General features: G+C 38.5%; 1 protein-coding gene across 1 annotated transcript in view; it reads right to left on the reverse strand.

The window, feature by feature from the left end:
* The window catches only part of ptprr (protein tyrosine phosphatase receptor type R), a 41,258-nt gene that overhangs the window by 11,396 nt on the left and 11,755 nt on the right, over positions 1–18,107 (reverse strand). The window contains exons 3-8 of the mRNA XM_042403277.1: positions 8,859–8,972; positions 8,627–8,776; positions 8,181–8,288; positions 3,954–4,076; positions 3,743–3,864; positions 2,926–3,060 (exon numbers count right to left, since the gene is read on the reverse strand). Of these exons, the coding sequence (XP_042259211.1) occupies positions 2,926–3,060; positions 3,743–3,864; positions 3,954–4,076; positions 8,181–8,288; positions 8,627–8,776; positions 8,859–8,972 (752 nt within the window). The remainder of the gene's footprint in view (positions 1–2,925; positions 3,061–3,742; positions 3,865–3,953; positions 4,077–8,180; positions 8,289–8,626; positions 8,777–8,858; positions 8,973–18,107) is intronic.

Consider the following 18,107-nt stretch of genomic DNA (forward strand, 5'->3'; position numbering starts at 1 on the left):
GGAGTATGTTACATTCCAGTTGTGCCACGTCTGTCACGGTTCAAATGTTCATCAGAAGTGTTTCAGAAATGTCTTCAAGCGTTCTGTTCTTCAGTCGCCAATATTGAAATTTTGTCATTTTGCTAACATTTCTGAAAACATGTGTAAAGCTCATTAATTATCTATGTAGTAACCGATACTTGAACAGATAATCAATTAATCATTCTCAGTCATTTTTTAGGAAAAAATGCAAAAATTCTCTGGTTCCAGCTTCTCAAATGTGAATATTTTCTGGTTTCTTTATTCCTCTATGACAGTAAACTGAATATCTTTGGGTTGTGGACTGTTGGTTGGGATGAATCAACATTTGAGGAAGTCACCTTGGGCTTTTTTTCACTATTTTCTGAAATTTTATAGGCCAAACAACTAATCAATTCATTGAAAAAATAATATTTTTTTAATTGTTTCAGCTCCTCTAATAAAACTACTGACCCTGATAAATGTGTCTGCTGATTTCTGACAGCAGCAACCTCAAATTCTTCTTTTCACTCTTTGGCAACATTTTCGTGAATGAAACTCGCCCATAAACAGAACAGGGCGCCTTATATGGACATTTTAGGGGCGTTGATGATGCTAATGATGAAATCTCAGGAACGTTCACCTCCTCATGAACAGACTGAAACTGGAAAAATACTACAAGTTTGTGACATTAAGAGAGTTTTTTGGAACACTTGTAAAAACAAACATTACAGAAAAAAGTCAGATGGTTTTAGGAGAGGTGCATTGTGCCTTAAAGAGTCAAAACTTTGAGTCATATATCATAAGTGTTATAACTTCTTTTGACTTACTAAATCATTATTTTAACGTAATAGAGTATTCCTAACTTTTCATCTTTTCCTGGTGGAAATTGGCTTCTGTGTAGTTGTGATAGCACCTCCGATGGCTGCAAGTTGACTTAACCACGTACTGAAATGAACTGAGAAAGATGGCTGTCTGAAAGGTAGGAAGTTGCTCTAAAAACTGATGGTATTCTTTGGAAAACTGTCAGCAGTGGTGTAAAGTGCATGTGAATTGTAGGAAATGGGCTAAAACATGCAAAAACATGGCAAAGGGTCCTTAAGGGGGAAGTTTAATGGTAATCTGAGGAATATTCAGGTCGGAGCTCTAATGTACATTTTCCTGACCTTCATGTAAACACCCGCCTGAGGACACGTACACACACACCGTATACTTTATGCAGGAAGTCTTCTCAGCTATAGTGCTGATATCTCTGAGCTATAAGATGAGAACAAACACACATCTCTGTTTAAAGGCTTCTCGTCTGCACGTACGCAGCTCAACACCTGACTGCTCCAACAATCACAGGTTAGAGGTTACTGCCGTCTAAACATACACACACCCACATACACACACACAAGTTTGTGCAGCTATCCTTGTTAGGACACTGCACTGAATTCCATTCATTGTGGACAGCCTGACTCAAACCCTAACGATTCATGCTTAACCTTAACCAGGACCTCAGAAATGACGTTTTGCCTCATTATGACCGAGCTTTGATGCTCATGAGGACTACTGGTCCAGACAAGGTTGGCGTTTATACTGGAAAAGGTCCCAGTGAGGTAACAAAAATGCACAAACACACTGTTCTTCCGTTCCTAAACATGGTGGACAATCTGAGCACTCGTTAGGTCAAGTGTGTTTCCCTCCAAATTTAAAAGGCTCACTCAGTGACTCAGAGTTTATCAGAGGTTGTTTTGCTGATGAGAGCCAGTGAACTCTCTTTTTATTTCATTTTTACTTAATTATTTTAAGTTTTCTAAAGAAGCAAAGTGGCCTGACTTGGCTCCACACTCACAGACCACCTGAACTACCCACCATACTTTGGTTTTCATTTCTCTAAAAACCTGAATGAACATTGCATGAAAGAGGACATATTCTGCATATTTCCAGTTCTATATTTATATTCTAGGGCTCTACTGGAATATATTTGTATGATTTCCAGTTAAAAACTCCTTATTTATCTTCTACTGGTCCTTTATGCAGCCCCTCAGTTCAGCCTCTGTCTGAAACAGGCAGTTTTGGCTCCTGTCTCTTTAAGGCCCCGCCATTCAATTTCACCTCAAGTTTTGGAAGTTTGACCATGTTTAACATTTGACATAATAATAGTATACGAATGAGAGAAAATCACAAAATAGAAAATATGTCTGCTGTAAGTGGGTGTGCAAATAATTATTATTTACATTATCATTTAATCTGCTGGTTTCTTTTTTCAGTTAATCTTTTCGATCGTGAAATATGCAGCGTAAAGTTACCCGCAGGTGAAGGTGATTTGTCCAACCAATAGTCCAAAATTCAAAGATAATCAGTTTACAAAGACATAAAACAGAGAAAAACATAAAATCTTTACATCTGAGAAAGCAAAGCAACAAATGAAGTTATCATTAATGTTGATACTAATTATCAAAATAGTTTAGATTAAGATCCTGTTGATCGACTCATTGATAACTCATATGATCGTTGTAGCTCTAAACTTAAGTGCAGCACTTCCATACCGATGTGGAGTAAACAAACTACGATGTAACTAACTTCAGCAAGAAAAGTTAGCTACCTCATGTCTGTTGTTGATGTGACATTCAGAAGCAAATGTCAGCTGACCAAAGATGCTCCTCACAAAAACCTGTCTTTTTGTCTTGATTGACTTTTATTTTGGTCACTTTATAAAGAAATCAGTTATAGAGTTTGAAAATGTTAACTTGAACGGCTAGTGGGCGTCGCCTGAGTCAGTCAGTATGTAGTTGAGAGGTGCATACATTTCATATCTGTAGTTCAGTTCAAGTGATAATAAAATAAAAATGTTATATTGTTGTTTTTTAGTCCATATTGTGTCTCACAGACACATTAACATGCGGAGGGACAGTATTTATCTCTGTGTTTCCTCCTTCTCACCTTTCTTGAAGTCCTGCGGCAGGTTTCATCCTGAAGGGGGAGGGGCAGGGTTTTAGCTCGTTATTGGCTGTCACCGGGGCAACGCTGGCCTGGGGGGCGTGGTCGTTGCTGTTGACGACAGGGGCAGGGGCGGAGCTAGGAAGAGAATAATTATATTTATGGCAATCAATTAAACAACTGATTTGTTGGGGAAAAACAAAACAAAAACAGTCACATTTGACAAAAAAAAATCTCCACTCAAGTTCCACTTACTCGCTTTTGAGCGTATCACAGAGTTTTCATCATCTACTGTCAAGCTCAACATGGACGAGGAGTCCATGCTCAGAATAATAGAGAGTTTGAACATCTACAGCTCCATAACAACTGAGCAAACTTTATCTGCAGATGAAAACCATGTGCTCTGTAGGAAAACACCAGAAAAGAAGCAAGTAAGTTGACCTTGAGTGGAGATTATTTTGTCTACTGGTGTTTTCAAGGTAAAAAAGTAAAGTGTCACGTTAAAGAGTGATTCTTTAAACATGTAAAGGAGCAATTTAAATTCCATGAATCTAATGGAAGTAAATCATCTTTATTATTGTCACTTCAAACAACATAAAATGAGGCGAAGTCATCCAGAGAACACAAAATAGAAGCTCTTAAATTCAAGATCACATGTCTGGTATTTACTTTATTTATATATTTATTTATTTACTTTACTGCTTTTCTCCATCATGTGAGAACATCTTAATTCGGATGTCAAATCCAGTTCTGTGCAAATACGCCTCTGTAAAAAGCATCGTGGGATACATCCACAGCGCAGCGTTGTTCGCCGACTTACCTGGGCAGAGGGACAACAGGAGGAGCGAGGTGGCGGCAGGCTGCGATTGGCTGCTGCTGGGGGATGGGCGTGGCTACAGCTGGAGGGAGCTCAGCTTGGACCATGCTTCCTGACGTCACAACCTGGAGAACACCAGGAATCATCCGTGAGTCGTTAAAAATGCGTTTATACATGTAAAAGGCAGAAGAACTTTTGGCGTTTGGTGCCGAACCTTGGTGCCCTTTGACCTCTGGGCGGAGTCTGGAGGGACGGTTGGGGTCAGGTGGAGGTCAGGGGGCGGAGCTTTCAGCTGTCTGTTGGAACCCTGAACCTTCTCTTTAAGTCGGTACAGAACCTGGAGATCAGACAGACAGGAGACGAAATCAAGGATCAGTTTCTGTTTAAACTAGTGATTCATTAATCATTTTAGAGCTGCAACGATCAGTCAATTAATCCTTTAGTTGCCAACTACTAAATTAATTACAGACTATTTTGATAATCGATTCATCGTTTTGAGTCATTTTTTAAGAAGAAAATGTCCAAATTCTCTGATTCCAGCTTCTTAAATGTGAATATTTTCTGTCTTTAGTTGTCTGTGACAGTAAACTGAATATCTGGGTTGTTGACTGTTGGTCGGGATAAAACAGGACATCTCGGGAAACAGTGATCAACATTTTTCACCATTTTCTGATATTTTATAGACCAAACTACTAATTGATTAATCAAGAAAATAATCAACAGATTAATCCATAATGACAATAATAATAATAAATTAGTTGCAGCCCTGAATCATTTTGTCTACACAACATCAGCAAACCCAAAGTGACGTCATCAGACGTGTGTTTATGTCCGACCAACAGTCCAAAACCCAAAAACATGTAGTAACGTTAAGACAAGGAGAAGCTTTTTTTTTGTTGTTGTTTTACATTTGAGAAGCTTAAACAAGAGATGGATTTGATTTTTTACTTTTAAAATGAATTCAACAATTACCAACATTTTTTTCATGTCTACTTTTGACATCTTTTTCCTTTATTATTCAACTTGCAGTGCACACTTTAGGCCGACCTAACGAGGCAGTTTAAATATGTTTTTACGGCTGAATAGCTCTGCATGAAGAACACATTGTTTCCTGTTATATTCTGTATGTTATCCTGTAGTATTTTCTACTTTGGACAGCATTAGACAGACGTTTCAACCAAAGCATGAAAAAAATAAAGAGCATCAAAATGCTGCTCTTTAAAGAGGGTTTAACTCAAAATGAACACACTGCTCGCGTCACCGACTGCTGCCGGCTGTCATATATTCAACTCAGATTACTGGCCGGGAGGGACCGCCCGGCTCGCCTTCAAACATCTCGGTTACTGTATCGAGCTGACAAAGGAGGTCGGTGGGACAGTAAGACCTGAAAGTAACTTCATCCAAAATTCATTTACTTGTTTTCACAACCTGAAGCCAGATCAGTATCAGTCGGCATACAGCTGAGAGAGCCTCAACATTACTGGAGAGAGTGAGTTAAAGTTTTTCACCCAAATATTGAGCAGTTTCCTCTTTATTAGAGAAAAAAGAAAGATTGTGAGTGGAGAAAAGTGTAGGCACTTGTATAGTATATATGACATGAAAAGATTTTGCATTTAGATTTAAATTGCTCTCTTGGACTAAGAGACAGGACATACTACAGATCACTGTTTATGAGCTGCATCATCACTGTGCTTTCTGTGTACAAGTGCTCCCTCGTGTGGCTGAAATATCAAACTGCAACTGGTGAAAAAAAACTAAATTACTAAAAACACTGGACCGGGGACGAATGCTGCCTGAATGAGACACATGTATTTGTTACCAGAAGATGCAGGTTTTACTGTCTTGTATTCATACAGAGGATGGACCAGATTTTGGCATGAAACAAAAATGAAAACTAACTAGCTAACTACATTATACTACAAAATATTTTGTATTATTTTTCTATTATTTTATGTTTTTAAAATTGTATTTCCCTCTTTCCTTCTCCTGTTTTACTTTATTTTTATAATTTGTATGTATTTTACTATTTTTTTATTTAATCAACTATTTGATTAATAGTTGAAAAAAAACTGTGTCACCATGTGATTCTTTTATTTAGAAATACTTGCCTGTTTGTGTGTGTGTGTGTGTGTGTGTGTGTGTGTGTGTGTGTGTGTGTGTGTGTGTGTGTGTGTGTGTGCGTGCGCGCGCGTGTGTGTGTGTGTGTGTGTGTGTGTGTGTGTGTGTGTGCGTGTGTGTGGCTGAAGGCCAGGACACACTGACCTTTTGACCAGGGTCACAAATTGGCTAACGGCAGTTGGCTTAGTTCAGCCAATCACAGCAGCCGAGGTGGACGGTTTAGCATGATGTCAGCGATTATGCTGATCTGTATCTGTGTGTGTGTGTGTGTGTGTGTGTGTGTGTGTGTGTGTGTGTGTGTGTGTGTGTGAGTGTGTGTGCTCTTCTACTTCTATCTTTGTGAGGACTAAATATTTTAGTTTTACATTCTGGGAGTGACGACATCCTCACTGCTTTAAAGGGCTGTTTGATCATTAAGACTTTGTATTAAAATGACACATATTCTGCATATTTCCAGCTCTATATTTACATTCTGGGGCTCTACTGGAATATTTTTGCATGATTTCCAGTTAAAAACTCCTTATTTATCTTCTACTGGTCCTTTATGCAGCCCCTTAGTTCAGCCTCTGTCTGAAACAGGCCGTTTTAGCTTCCTGTCTCTTTAAGGCCCCGCCTCCTGATGAGTAGGGATGGGAATAGAAAAGATTTTATTGATGCCAATGCTATTATCAATTCTGCTTATCAGTCCGTTTCTTTATCGATTCCCTCGCTGACTCCTGATCAATTTTCTGAGTGGAAAAAAAGTAGCGCAATTGTTTTATTATCCCTGAGTCTGAACACAGTTGATGGGCGAGGTGAGCTGGCTGCAGCAACACTCTGTCGTCTAAAATGGGTGAAATGAGAGAATATTTATACAGCATTCATTTCCATTCATGTTTTCTTAGTCAAAGAAAAAAATCTGCTAAGTCTGCCTGCATATATTATTATAACATAAGATATTTACCCTCAGTAACAGACATGCTGCTCGGTTGGGAGGTAGCGGCACACATGCGTAGAGTGTCAAATACATCACATCCCTGCCATTTAAGCCCATATTGCATAGAAAAATGTTTCAGCCTGTTGCTGGTGTTTCATTTTACAGACATTACAACAAGCACTGTTGTCACTGTTCTTTCTGAAATGAAGCCAAACTTTCAACTGTTTCTTCCTCTCCGCTATGACTCCTCTTGGTTGCAAGTTTCCAGCAGTGTAGGCGCACGAGTTTGACGTCATTGTTTTGAAATGCGCAACTGTCAGAAAAACAAGCTGGCATCGATAAAAGGAAATTGATAAGATCGGAGGCATATGATGCTGATGGATAGGACAATTTGGAACCAGCTCTCGACTGGAGCTGGTTCTTGATTCCCATCCCTACCGATGAGTCCACCCGGGTTTTGTCTTACAGGCAGCATTTTTACATTCGATCTGGAACTAAATTTTCAGAATTTTAACCATGTTTGACATCTGACATCAGAACGGTATATAAATGACATAAAAATCACACAAAGCAGAATATGTCCCTTGAAGACTAGAGACATGTTTAGTTTAGGGTTTCCAAGGTAGAAATGTTGCATTATTAAAATGTTTTTTTTGGATATTGCTATATATGTCCTTTAACTCCCACATAAATCAAATTTCAAGGACTGCCTTTTTTCACTTACATAATATCGCAAAAATCAGACACATCCTATCCCTAAAAGATGCAGAAAAACTTCTAGGCTGGATTATTGCAATTCCTTATTATCAGGCTGCCCTAACAAGTCTCTAAAGACTCTCCAGCTGGTCCAGAATGCAGCTGCACGTGTTCTGACTAAAACTAGAAAAAGAGATCACATTTCTCCCATTTTAGCTTCACTACATTGGCTTCCTGTAAAATCTAGAATAGAATTTAAAATCCTTCTCCTAACTTACAAAGCCCTTAATGGTCAGGCACCATCATATCTTGAAGAGCTCATAGTACCGTATTATCCCACTAGAACACTGCGCTCCCAGTATGCAGCTTACTGGTGGTTCCTACAGTCTTTAAAAGTAGAATGGGAGGCAGAGCCTTCAGCTATCAGGCTCCTCTTCTATGGAACCATCTACCAGATTGGGTCCGGGGTGCAGACACCCTCTCTATGTTTAAGAGTAGGCTTAAAACTTTCCTTTTTGATAAAGCTTATAGTTAGGGCCGACCAGGCTCGCCTTGGATCAGCCCTTAGTTATGCTGCTATAGGCCTAGACTACTGGAGGACTTCCCATGATGCACTGAGCTCCTCCACCCGCCCCACCCCCCCATCTCAGTAGTCTGTGAGGGTGCACATAAATACAAATACGTGTGTGTGTGTGAGATTCTGTATATTACCATCAAGCAGGTGATGACAATGACGAAGATGGTGAAGAAGAGGACAACGGCGTAAAAACCTTCCCGGCTCCACACGTGATCCCTCTGCTCACCCTGCAGGACGTTCTTCTACGGGAGAGAAAGTTCATCAAGTTTAGAAAAACCGATACTGAGACTTACAGGGAGCTTCTGATTTGTTACTGTAACATTATTACAGGAGAGCAGTCATATTCCTCATTCCTGCATGATAGAGAGTAATAATATTAATCTAATATATAAAGCTGCTCTGTTCTTCAGGTTGATCGATGGGACTTTAATAGTTCCATTAAAGTTTTAGCAGCAGCACTCTGCACTCTAATAATCCCAATCCATCTTCTCCGTCTGTCTCCACGGGGACTAACGAGGCTGCCTAATGAACCGTGGTTACCTAGGAGACCAGGCTCACACACACAAACACACATGCACACCTCAGTAGAGACTTCAGTGATGCCGAAGTGTCCCAGGTGGCGGTGAAGGACCCTGACGTTCAGTGATTGGATGACCTCTTCAGCTGGGCGGGGTTCGGAGATCCCCAGCCTATCAGAGGACACGAAGAGCTCAATGCCATTCTTCTTCTCCTGTAAGAATAGTTAAATTTATCAGTCAATCAATCAATCCATCGATTGGTGATGTGTAATAAGTGAATAAAGTGTATCTTACATTTAGCCGGTTGATGTGCACGTGTCCCACAGGAACGCCCAGCGCTGCTGCTACACCTTTCCGAAACCACTGAAGAAGACTGATGTTCAGCCTCCTCACATCCACAGCCAGGTACTGAGAGAGAGAGAGAGAGAGAGAGAGAGAGAGAGAGAGAGAGAGAGAGAGAGAGAGAGAGAGAGGTGGATAGAAAAGAGAGAGAGAGGATTGATTTAAAAAAAAAAAAAACTAAATCAAAACAAGACAAAATATTTCTCATTCAAATAACAGAAATATCAGAAGTTTACACCCAGCTGGATCAACCCTGAGGTGAACGTTACCAGGACATGCGCCTCCTTTCTTTTTGAGTATTTCGGATCATAAATAAACAAATCAGATGAAAAACATCCTCCCAGTCCTCCGAACCTACACTCAAAAAGTGCAAAAAAAAGTGATACCAGACAATCAGAGATTTCCACCGCAGCAATGTAAAAATACTCAATTTCAAGTAAAAGTCCTGCATGAAAAATCCTACTACAGTAAAAATACATAAGTATTATGAGCTTGATGTAGTTAAAGTATTGCAGTAAAAGTACATAAGTATTATGAGCTTGATGTAGTTAAAGTATTGCAGTAAAAGTACATAAGTATTATGAGCTTGATGTAGTTAAAGTATTGCAGTAAAAGTACATAAGTATTATGAGCTTGATGTAGTTAAAGTATTGCAGTAAAAGTACATAAGTATTATGAGCTTGATGTAGTTAAAGTATTGCAGTAAAAGTACATAAGTATTATGAGCTTGATGTAGTTAAAGTATTGCAGTAAAAGTAGTGGTTTGGTCCCTCTGACTGATATATTATTATATATGACATCATTAGATTATTAATAGTGAAGCATCAGTGTTAGAGCAGCATGTTACTGTTGTAGCTGCTGGAGGTGGAGCTAGTTTACACTACTTTATATACAGTTAGCTAGTTTAGTCCAGTGGTTCCCAACCTAGGGGTCGGGCCCCTCCAAAGGGTCAGCAGATAAATCTGAGGGGTGGTGAGATGATTAATGGGAGAGGAAAGAAGAAAAAACAAAGTTCTGATACACAAATCTGTTTTCAGTTTTTGGACTTTTTCTCTAATCTTTGATTTTTGCTGAAATATTGGATCATTTGAACATTTATTGAAATGAAAGCATGTGAGAAGTTTAGAGGGAAAAATCACTATTTGGTGGAGCTGTTAACAACTCATAGACATGTGAAATGTGACCCCGACTACACACTGCTTTTTGTAAGACGTCAAAAGCCAAAAAGGTTGGAAACCACTGGTTTCATCTTTAACAATGTGTTGTATTTTAAAAGCTTGTTATATTATCCATTGTGTCAAATCTTGTGGAAGTACAAAGTAGCATCACATGGAAACACTCAAGTAAAGTAAAAGTACCTCAAAATTGTACTTAAGTACAGTACTTGAGTAAATGTACTTAGTTACTTTCCACCACTAGCAGCTCCGGGCTACATTAGCCGCTACTAGCATAACACATCCCTATCTCTGAACTGTCAGCGGCCAAGTTGCATTGTGGGTAACGAAGGCAGCAGGTTTTGAAAAGGCAGAAGGATATATAGAATAAAAAATACGATATCTCTGGTTCTGCTGCATTGATTTTGATTCTAAACTATCCATCGTGAGTCTGATGATGTTACAGGAGTGTGATGCTGATCGGATCAATACTTTTTTAATATATCTGTTACATGTAGATCATCCCTCAATTCCCGCTCTGTAATTTTATTTCTCTCCTTCTGGTTTTGCCTCTTCTGGTTTTCCCAGCAGTCTCTCGGCTTTCAGCCAAACTGATATGGGAGACAGGTGAACACACACACACACACACACACACACACCAATGACTCATCCTGGATTTTACTGCTATCAATTTCTGTTTGTAGAAGAAAAAAAAAAAAAAACGTTAGCAAAAACAACAAGAAACAAGCGTTTGGAGGAAGACCCAGAGGGCTTCTGAACATTAACACCGTTGATCGGTTTGTGTTGCTGATGTTGCCGAGACACACAGACTCACCTTCTCCTGTTTCTGACTCTCACATCTCTGTCTAAAAATCTTAAATTAGGTGGAAATTTCTGACAGATTTCTTGAGCAGTTTTTTTTAAAGAAATAATCTGATCTGATTTTATCACTTTGCCTTCTTATCCTCAATCACATGATAAGATCATCTGACCTGGTGTTTCATCTCAGTGTAGAGCTGCAACTGCTGTTTTTATTACTGATTCAACTGTCCATTATTTTCTCAATTACTTGATCTTTGGGTCTATATGTATATATCTATATATCTATATATAGAGAGATATTTGGGTCTGAATGTTTCCCAAAGTCCTAGCTGACGTCCTCAAATGTCTTGTTTTGTCCACAAAACAAAGATATTCAGTTTACTGTCATAGAGACTAAAGAAACCAGAAAATATTCACATTTGAGAAGCTGGAATCAGAGAATTTTAGTATTTTTTCTTCTTTTTTAAAAAAAAAAATGACTTAATCTAATTGATCAATGGATCATTACAGCTCCATGTTTAACTCTGAGTAAAATGAAAAAGCAGGCAGTTCCTCCAAATTACAGATTGTTCCTTTTAAACAAGGTTAGAAGAAAACAAACATGCAGCTCTCTGATCGAACACTGTGTGTGTGTGTGTGTGTGTGTGTGTGTGTGTGTGTGTGTGTGTCTTGTAATGGCTACAACAACAACAACAACAACAACATGTTCTGCTGCCACTTAATTCAATATCAGGAACAATAACCACAGCCAGACAGCCTCAACACACACACACACGATGTTATTATCAGTCTGTGTCTGGTTTCAGTTTGTTCTGTTAAACAAACTCTTATTTTTCTCTCTCATACCTGAAATTAAAATAGTGGCAAAACTACACAACAAATGCAAACAACTTATGATATTTTTCATTATTTACTGATCCAACAATGATTTACTCAATTAATCAATTAATAGTTTACTCTATAAAATATCACCACAATGTTCCAGAGATGGTTTTGTCCAAACAAACGGTTCAAAACATGAAGATATTCCCTTTAAATGTCATAAATCACCAAAAAACCCACAAAATATTCACATTTCAAGAGCTGGAACTAATAAATATTTTTCATTTTTGTTTTAAAAACTACTCAAACAAATAATTGATTATCAAAATCAATCAATGGACTAATTGTGTCAACTCTAAACTGCAGTAATCCACTAAACAAGCTGAAAACCAACAACCGGAGCAGACATCCACCAACTCAACTGAATGAAAGTTTAACATAAAAGCAATTCAACAACAAACGATGCAAAGAGCAAACAAGTAAACAACTCTAGCCAATGAATGAGAAGAAGAAAACCCGGAAAACTACACGACTGAATAACCAAACATCAGTCTTACCGAGTGAACATGTAAACATTGTTGATCCTCCCTGTCGACCACAGGAAGCTTTTCACTGAATGAACAGAGAGAGAGAGATGCTGCCTGTCAGTCAGAGCTCAGGGACTTCTCGCTCCAATTCATGATCTCGCCATTCCTTGATCTCTGGTTGGCTTAGAGGGGTATGGAGCTCAACCTGCCACCTCATTGGCTGTCGCCCAGGTAATGCCATTATCCCGCTGCTCTTCCTGTCGGGATCAGGTGCTATTTTTGTCTGACACACACACACACACACACACACACACACACACAAACACACACACACGGTAATAACTGCTAATTAGCTGATAGCCCTCGGGGCAGTAGATGGGGAATCCAATTTGAATCAATCAGATATCGGGTGGGGGGGTAAAAGTGGTGGAGAAGAAAAAGAAACATAAAATATTACAAGAAAAAGAGAAAATCAATGTGAAATGAGCATTTTTCTATGAGTTATAATTTGAAAGTATTTAACTGAATCTGAATACAAATTCTTTCAAATTCCTTAAAGCAGCAATCATCACTATTTTTTATAATAACAGTGTGTAATGTGTTGTGCATGTCTCGTAGTTATGAACCTACAGAGAATTATCATCGACTCTGCAGCTCCCATCCTCAGGTTTTTCTCCTCCCCTCAGAGAAAAAGCTCTAAAAACCAACTAAAAACCAACTGTACACACCTGCTCAGCACCAAACAGCAAACCAGCTACTCATATATATATATATATACACATACATATTTATTTATTTATACATATTATTATTTATACATATTTATTTATTTTAACCAGCTATCATTTTGTAAATCACACTTTTGCATGTAACTGACTTTTATGTAACGTTTGTCTTGCTTTGAAAAAGGAAAAAAAACAAACAAACTTGTACACATTCTTCTCATGAAAAGTATTAATAATTAATTTCATGTGGTTATGTTCTATTCTTATGGTTATCCATTTTTAATTCTCTCTCCCTCACACACACACACACACACACACACACAAGGTTGGGCAGCTATCCTTGTTAGGACATTGCACTGACTACCATTCATTGTGGACAGCCCAACCCAAACCTTAACCAGGGCCTCAGAAATGGGACCAGGCTCACACACACACACACACACACTGCAGATCACCTCCTTGTGGCATTTGGAGGTTTTATGGTCTTTGATAACCATCAGTTTTACATTTTTACAAGCACGTTGCCGACAGTGGGAGCAAATCATCAACTGACTCTCGTTGAAAACCAGCCAGTCTCATATCTCCCCACTGTTGGTTCTTCTCTGCTTCTCACTGAAAAATCGCCTTTTAACTTTTGGTTCATGAGTTTTCTTCTCTCGCGCAGGCGTACTGACAGTCTCTCTCTTTACACCTGCGATGTAAAGCCACACTGCTGATGTTAAAATAGTCCATCAGATTAGGCTAGAAGCGCTCTCCGGCTTTCTTATTCTTCTGATAAAATTTGCGGCAGACTAGACACAGCAAAGGTGTATCGCTGCCCTCCACAGGTCATTTGTAGAACAACTCCACTGAATGCCACCGGCCACCGTGGCTGGTAGGGTTGAGAAAATTCACCAGCCTCTTCACAAAGTCCCTGGCATCTGACCTGTGGCCGGTGCTAATGTCCATCCCTGAGTTAATGCAGGTTTAATGAATCCACTAAAGCTGAAGATGAGCTGAAACCTTGGGGACATTACTGTGTTTAGAAACGGCTCCAAAGACTAGTAACAGCGATTACATTTTCAGTCTCTAGAGAGTAGTTCTGTGTAAGGCAGACGCCACTGAGCATGTGCAGGAACACGGTTCTGTTTACAGCTTCGCTAGCTTGTTGTGCTACAAATCACAACCTTTTGACTTTGTACTGCATTATAAAGTACAGTACTTGCACAGAACTACTCTCTAGAGACTGAAAACGTGATAGTTGTTATTAGTCTATGGAGCCATTTTTAAACAAACTAATGTGACAAAACTCTTCATAAGACATTTTATCGTCCTGTCATGTTCACGATACCAAAGAGTTTTGAAGATATTGTTCTAGACATCTGCCCTGGAGGTAGTGACCATTTTACAGTTACTGGAATCTACTGTCCAACATCCACAAACTGTGAGGCCCTGAAAGAAATTGCAAAATTAATATCATCTCATGTTAAGTTATTTTGGGTGATTTGAATTTAGATTGGCTCAAAAAAACAAACAAAAAACAAACAAACAAACAGCGCAGTGGTGTGATTCATTGACGTGTTTTTAATAGTTTTTAATAAGATATATCAGCTTTGATACACACACAACACTTGTTAGTAGATCAGTTCATTGTTGGTTTGGATCCAAACATGAGATTTGTTCACATTATGTTGACAATATATTTTAAGATTAATCAGTGACACATTTAGTCATTCAACAAGGCCACTGTAACATGGACCCGTTATAAGATGTGATATTGATTTATTGATTTTCACTGCTTGTTTTCTGTGTTGTTACCACCCTAAATTATTAATCATCAACTCTTTCCAGTAAGCAGCTGGACAGTTGGAAATATTTTCTCTAATGTGAATGTAATGAGACAGCATGACTAACACTAACAATAAAAAAAACATATAATGTTCTAATGTATCTTCCTGAACAATAAAATTATTGTTTTGGGTCTTTTTTTTTTTTTTTCGTTTTCACTTTTTGTATTTGATGTTTTTATTATTTGTGTGTATTTTGGTTGCTTTTGAGTGTGCAGGCTATGTAAATTATATAAATTGTATATTGTCTCTATTATTAATCATTATTAACAATAAAAAAAGATTTCTTTTTATAAAATGATCATAAGCTAGTCATTTTTTTTGCAGTGTGTGTGTGTTGTTTTTTTTTTGTGCAGCTTCTCTCGGCGCTGACAGGGAAAACGTGAGCGCCACGTGCAGCATTCAGCTCAATGAGATCACACACACACACACACACACACACACACACACACATATATAGCTGAATGAGTGGGTCGACATGAGGTTAGATTATTCACGCTTGTGTTGCTTCCTTTGAGAAAAAACGCTCCAGTTCAGTGCAGAGCGGCTGTAATCTGACATCAGACCTCCTTATTCTTATTCCTCTTTGATTTCTTTCTTTTTAATAACTGACTATAGTGAATTTTACTAAAATTATATTATATTATATTACAATATTTGAAAAAATACATGAAAAATCACATCATTATACAGCAGCATTCAGCAGTAGTTTGGGCTTTTGGTTGCTCTACAACCACAAACACTCATGTGTACAGTATGTGGTGACTCGTCCTGTATAAAGTAGATAAAATCGTGTAAACCAAGTGTCCATCAAGAAAACACAAGAAGCAGCAGAAGTCGTTAGAAGTGAACGGAGCGAACTCGCAGACTCCTGATGAATCATGTTTCTCTCTGTGGGTTTGAAGTGGCGTCAAACTTGCCTCCATTCGCGGACGTAACACACACGGCTGCCATGCATTATTCAATAGTTAAACACACACACACACACACACACACACACACACACACACACAAAGAGGCTAGTCTTTAACACATGAGTGTGTAGGCTGAGGTTTAAAGTTGAACCTGTCTGCTCTGATTTGATGCAGCACGTTAAAGATCCAGACATGTTTTACGATGTTTATAAAATGCTCTAGTTTGAATAATAATGTGTCTAATATGGTTTTTCCACAAAAAAAGTTCAATTATCTTGTTAGAATCCTTAAAATAACATCTCCTCCTTCTCCCTCGTTAAAATGTTAGACTTTCCTGCAGGACATCAGATGTCTCTTCACTGTAATTTCCATTTTCAGTGTTTGTACACCGGAGGCTTCAAGTTTCCACATCACACTTGTGGAAGTTGCGTATTGGACCACGATTAGCTCCAAACTAGTTATGATGTCACATATCATGGCCATAGGAGCGCATGTTAAACTGGAGATTTATGGTGAACTTGCATACTAACTGCACATACAACACTGTGTAAAAGTTTTAGGCCCTTTAGATGTTTAGATTTTCCATAACGCGACGCCATCAGAGAGGCGTCTGATCATCTGCAGCATGACAACGAGCCCAAACATCCAACCAGAGTCATAAAGATCTATCTGGGATTAACATGAAGAGACAGAAGCAGCTGAAGAAGAACTGTGGCGACTTCTCCAACAAACACTGCTGCTGTTTTAAAAGGCAAAGCTGCTCACAACAAATACTGATTTCATTTTAGGTTTCTCCTGTTTACTCAACTTCATATGAAGTTAACGGACAAATAAAAACTATTTGTAGCATCATTTTTGAAAGCATCTTTATTTTTAGCGCCCAAAACTTTTGCACGGCAGCTTCAAGCCTCTAGAAAAACAGATCGACACATCCCTGCTATACCGTGCTGTACCTCTGTTGTCTGATTCAACAACCAGCTTGCACGTGTTGTAGGAACCTGACAGGAGACCAAAGGCCACACACACACACACACACACACACACACACATATACAGTAATATCTTGCAGGCATGTGGTGTGATGCAGAGATGGGAGGTGACTGGGTACCATCTGGGACTTACACAACCTCCCTCTCTATCTCTCAGCTTCCATCAAAATGTATAAATTACACATATAATATATACAGTTTAAAATATATATATATATTTTATATAATATATAAATAATAAAAAATAAAAACATAAAATAAAAGTTGTTTAAAGTCTACTTTTTAGAATAAAATTTAAAAAAAATAATGCAATCAATAACAGGACTGCAACTAACAGTCTTTTTCATTATAATTTAATTGTTAGTTGCAATCACAGAAGACAAAGTAAAGCAGTAAGGTAATGTTTGGTATTTAAAGAGGATATATATATTCATATTCTGGGGCTCTACTGCAATAAAAACTCCTTATTTATCTTCTACTGGTCCTTTATGCAGCCCCTCAGTTCAGCCTCTGTCTGAAACAGGCCGTTTTAGCTCCTGTCTCTTTAAGGCCCCGCCTCCTGATGAGCCCACTCTGTTCTGATTGGTCAGCTTTCAGGAAGCTTCCTCTGACTCCGGAGGCTACGTAAACAAACTATAGTAGCAGGATTTCACTTCTTTTTCTCCTTCTTTACTCCAAATGTCAACTTTTCAAATCCATCCGTACATGTTGGAGCTGAATCACATCTGATATGAAACGTGATAAATACACGGAAACTCCTTGATGAAAGCACCTGTGTGATTATCTGACAGTGAGAGTTTATCTCAGTAAAATTTAAATCTCTACTACATCATATACCAATAAATTAATAAAATATCTTGATTGATGTCAGTATTGATCCACTGATATACTTCTTTGATTTTTTTCTGATGCAAAGCATCAACAGATTTTCACAAATGGCCGAATAAAACCTGCAGATATTTAAACATAACACTTAGAAAATGTAGAAAAACATGCATTATTAAATATTTCTTCATGTGCATTTACAGAAAAGTGTGTATAAACTGACTATTTTGCTAAAAAATCATTTCCTCTCAGTGCTTTCAGGCTCTGTTCTGTCACTAAACCTCTTTCTCTGCATCCATTAGTGACGTGGTTGCCATAGTGATGTGATGGAACAGCGCCTGCAGGGACATGTCATGTGACCACACACACACACACACACACACACACACACACACACACACACACACACACACACACACAGGAAGTCAATTAACACAGAATAGTGTTATGTAAGGCAGGGCTGAGCCTCACAGCAGTTTCTCATTGATAAAAGCAGAAAGGGAGCGAGAGGACAGAGTGGAGTAAAAATCAACCGGATCCCAATAACTGCATTTGTTTCAGTTTGTGTTGTGTGACATGCTGCTTCACTGTGTGACC

The sequence above is a fragment of the Thunnus maccoyii genome, chromosome 23, assembly GCF_910596095.1.
Source record: "Thunnus maccoyii chromosome 23, fThuMac1.1, whole genome shotgun sequence".
In the NCBI taxonomy this organism is placed as follows: domain Eukaryota; kingdom Metazoa; phylum Chordata; class Actinopteri; order Scombriformes; family Scombridae; genus Thunnus; species Thunnus maccoyii.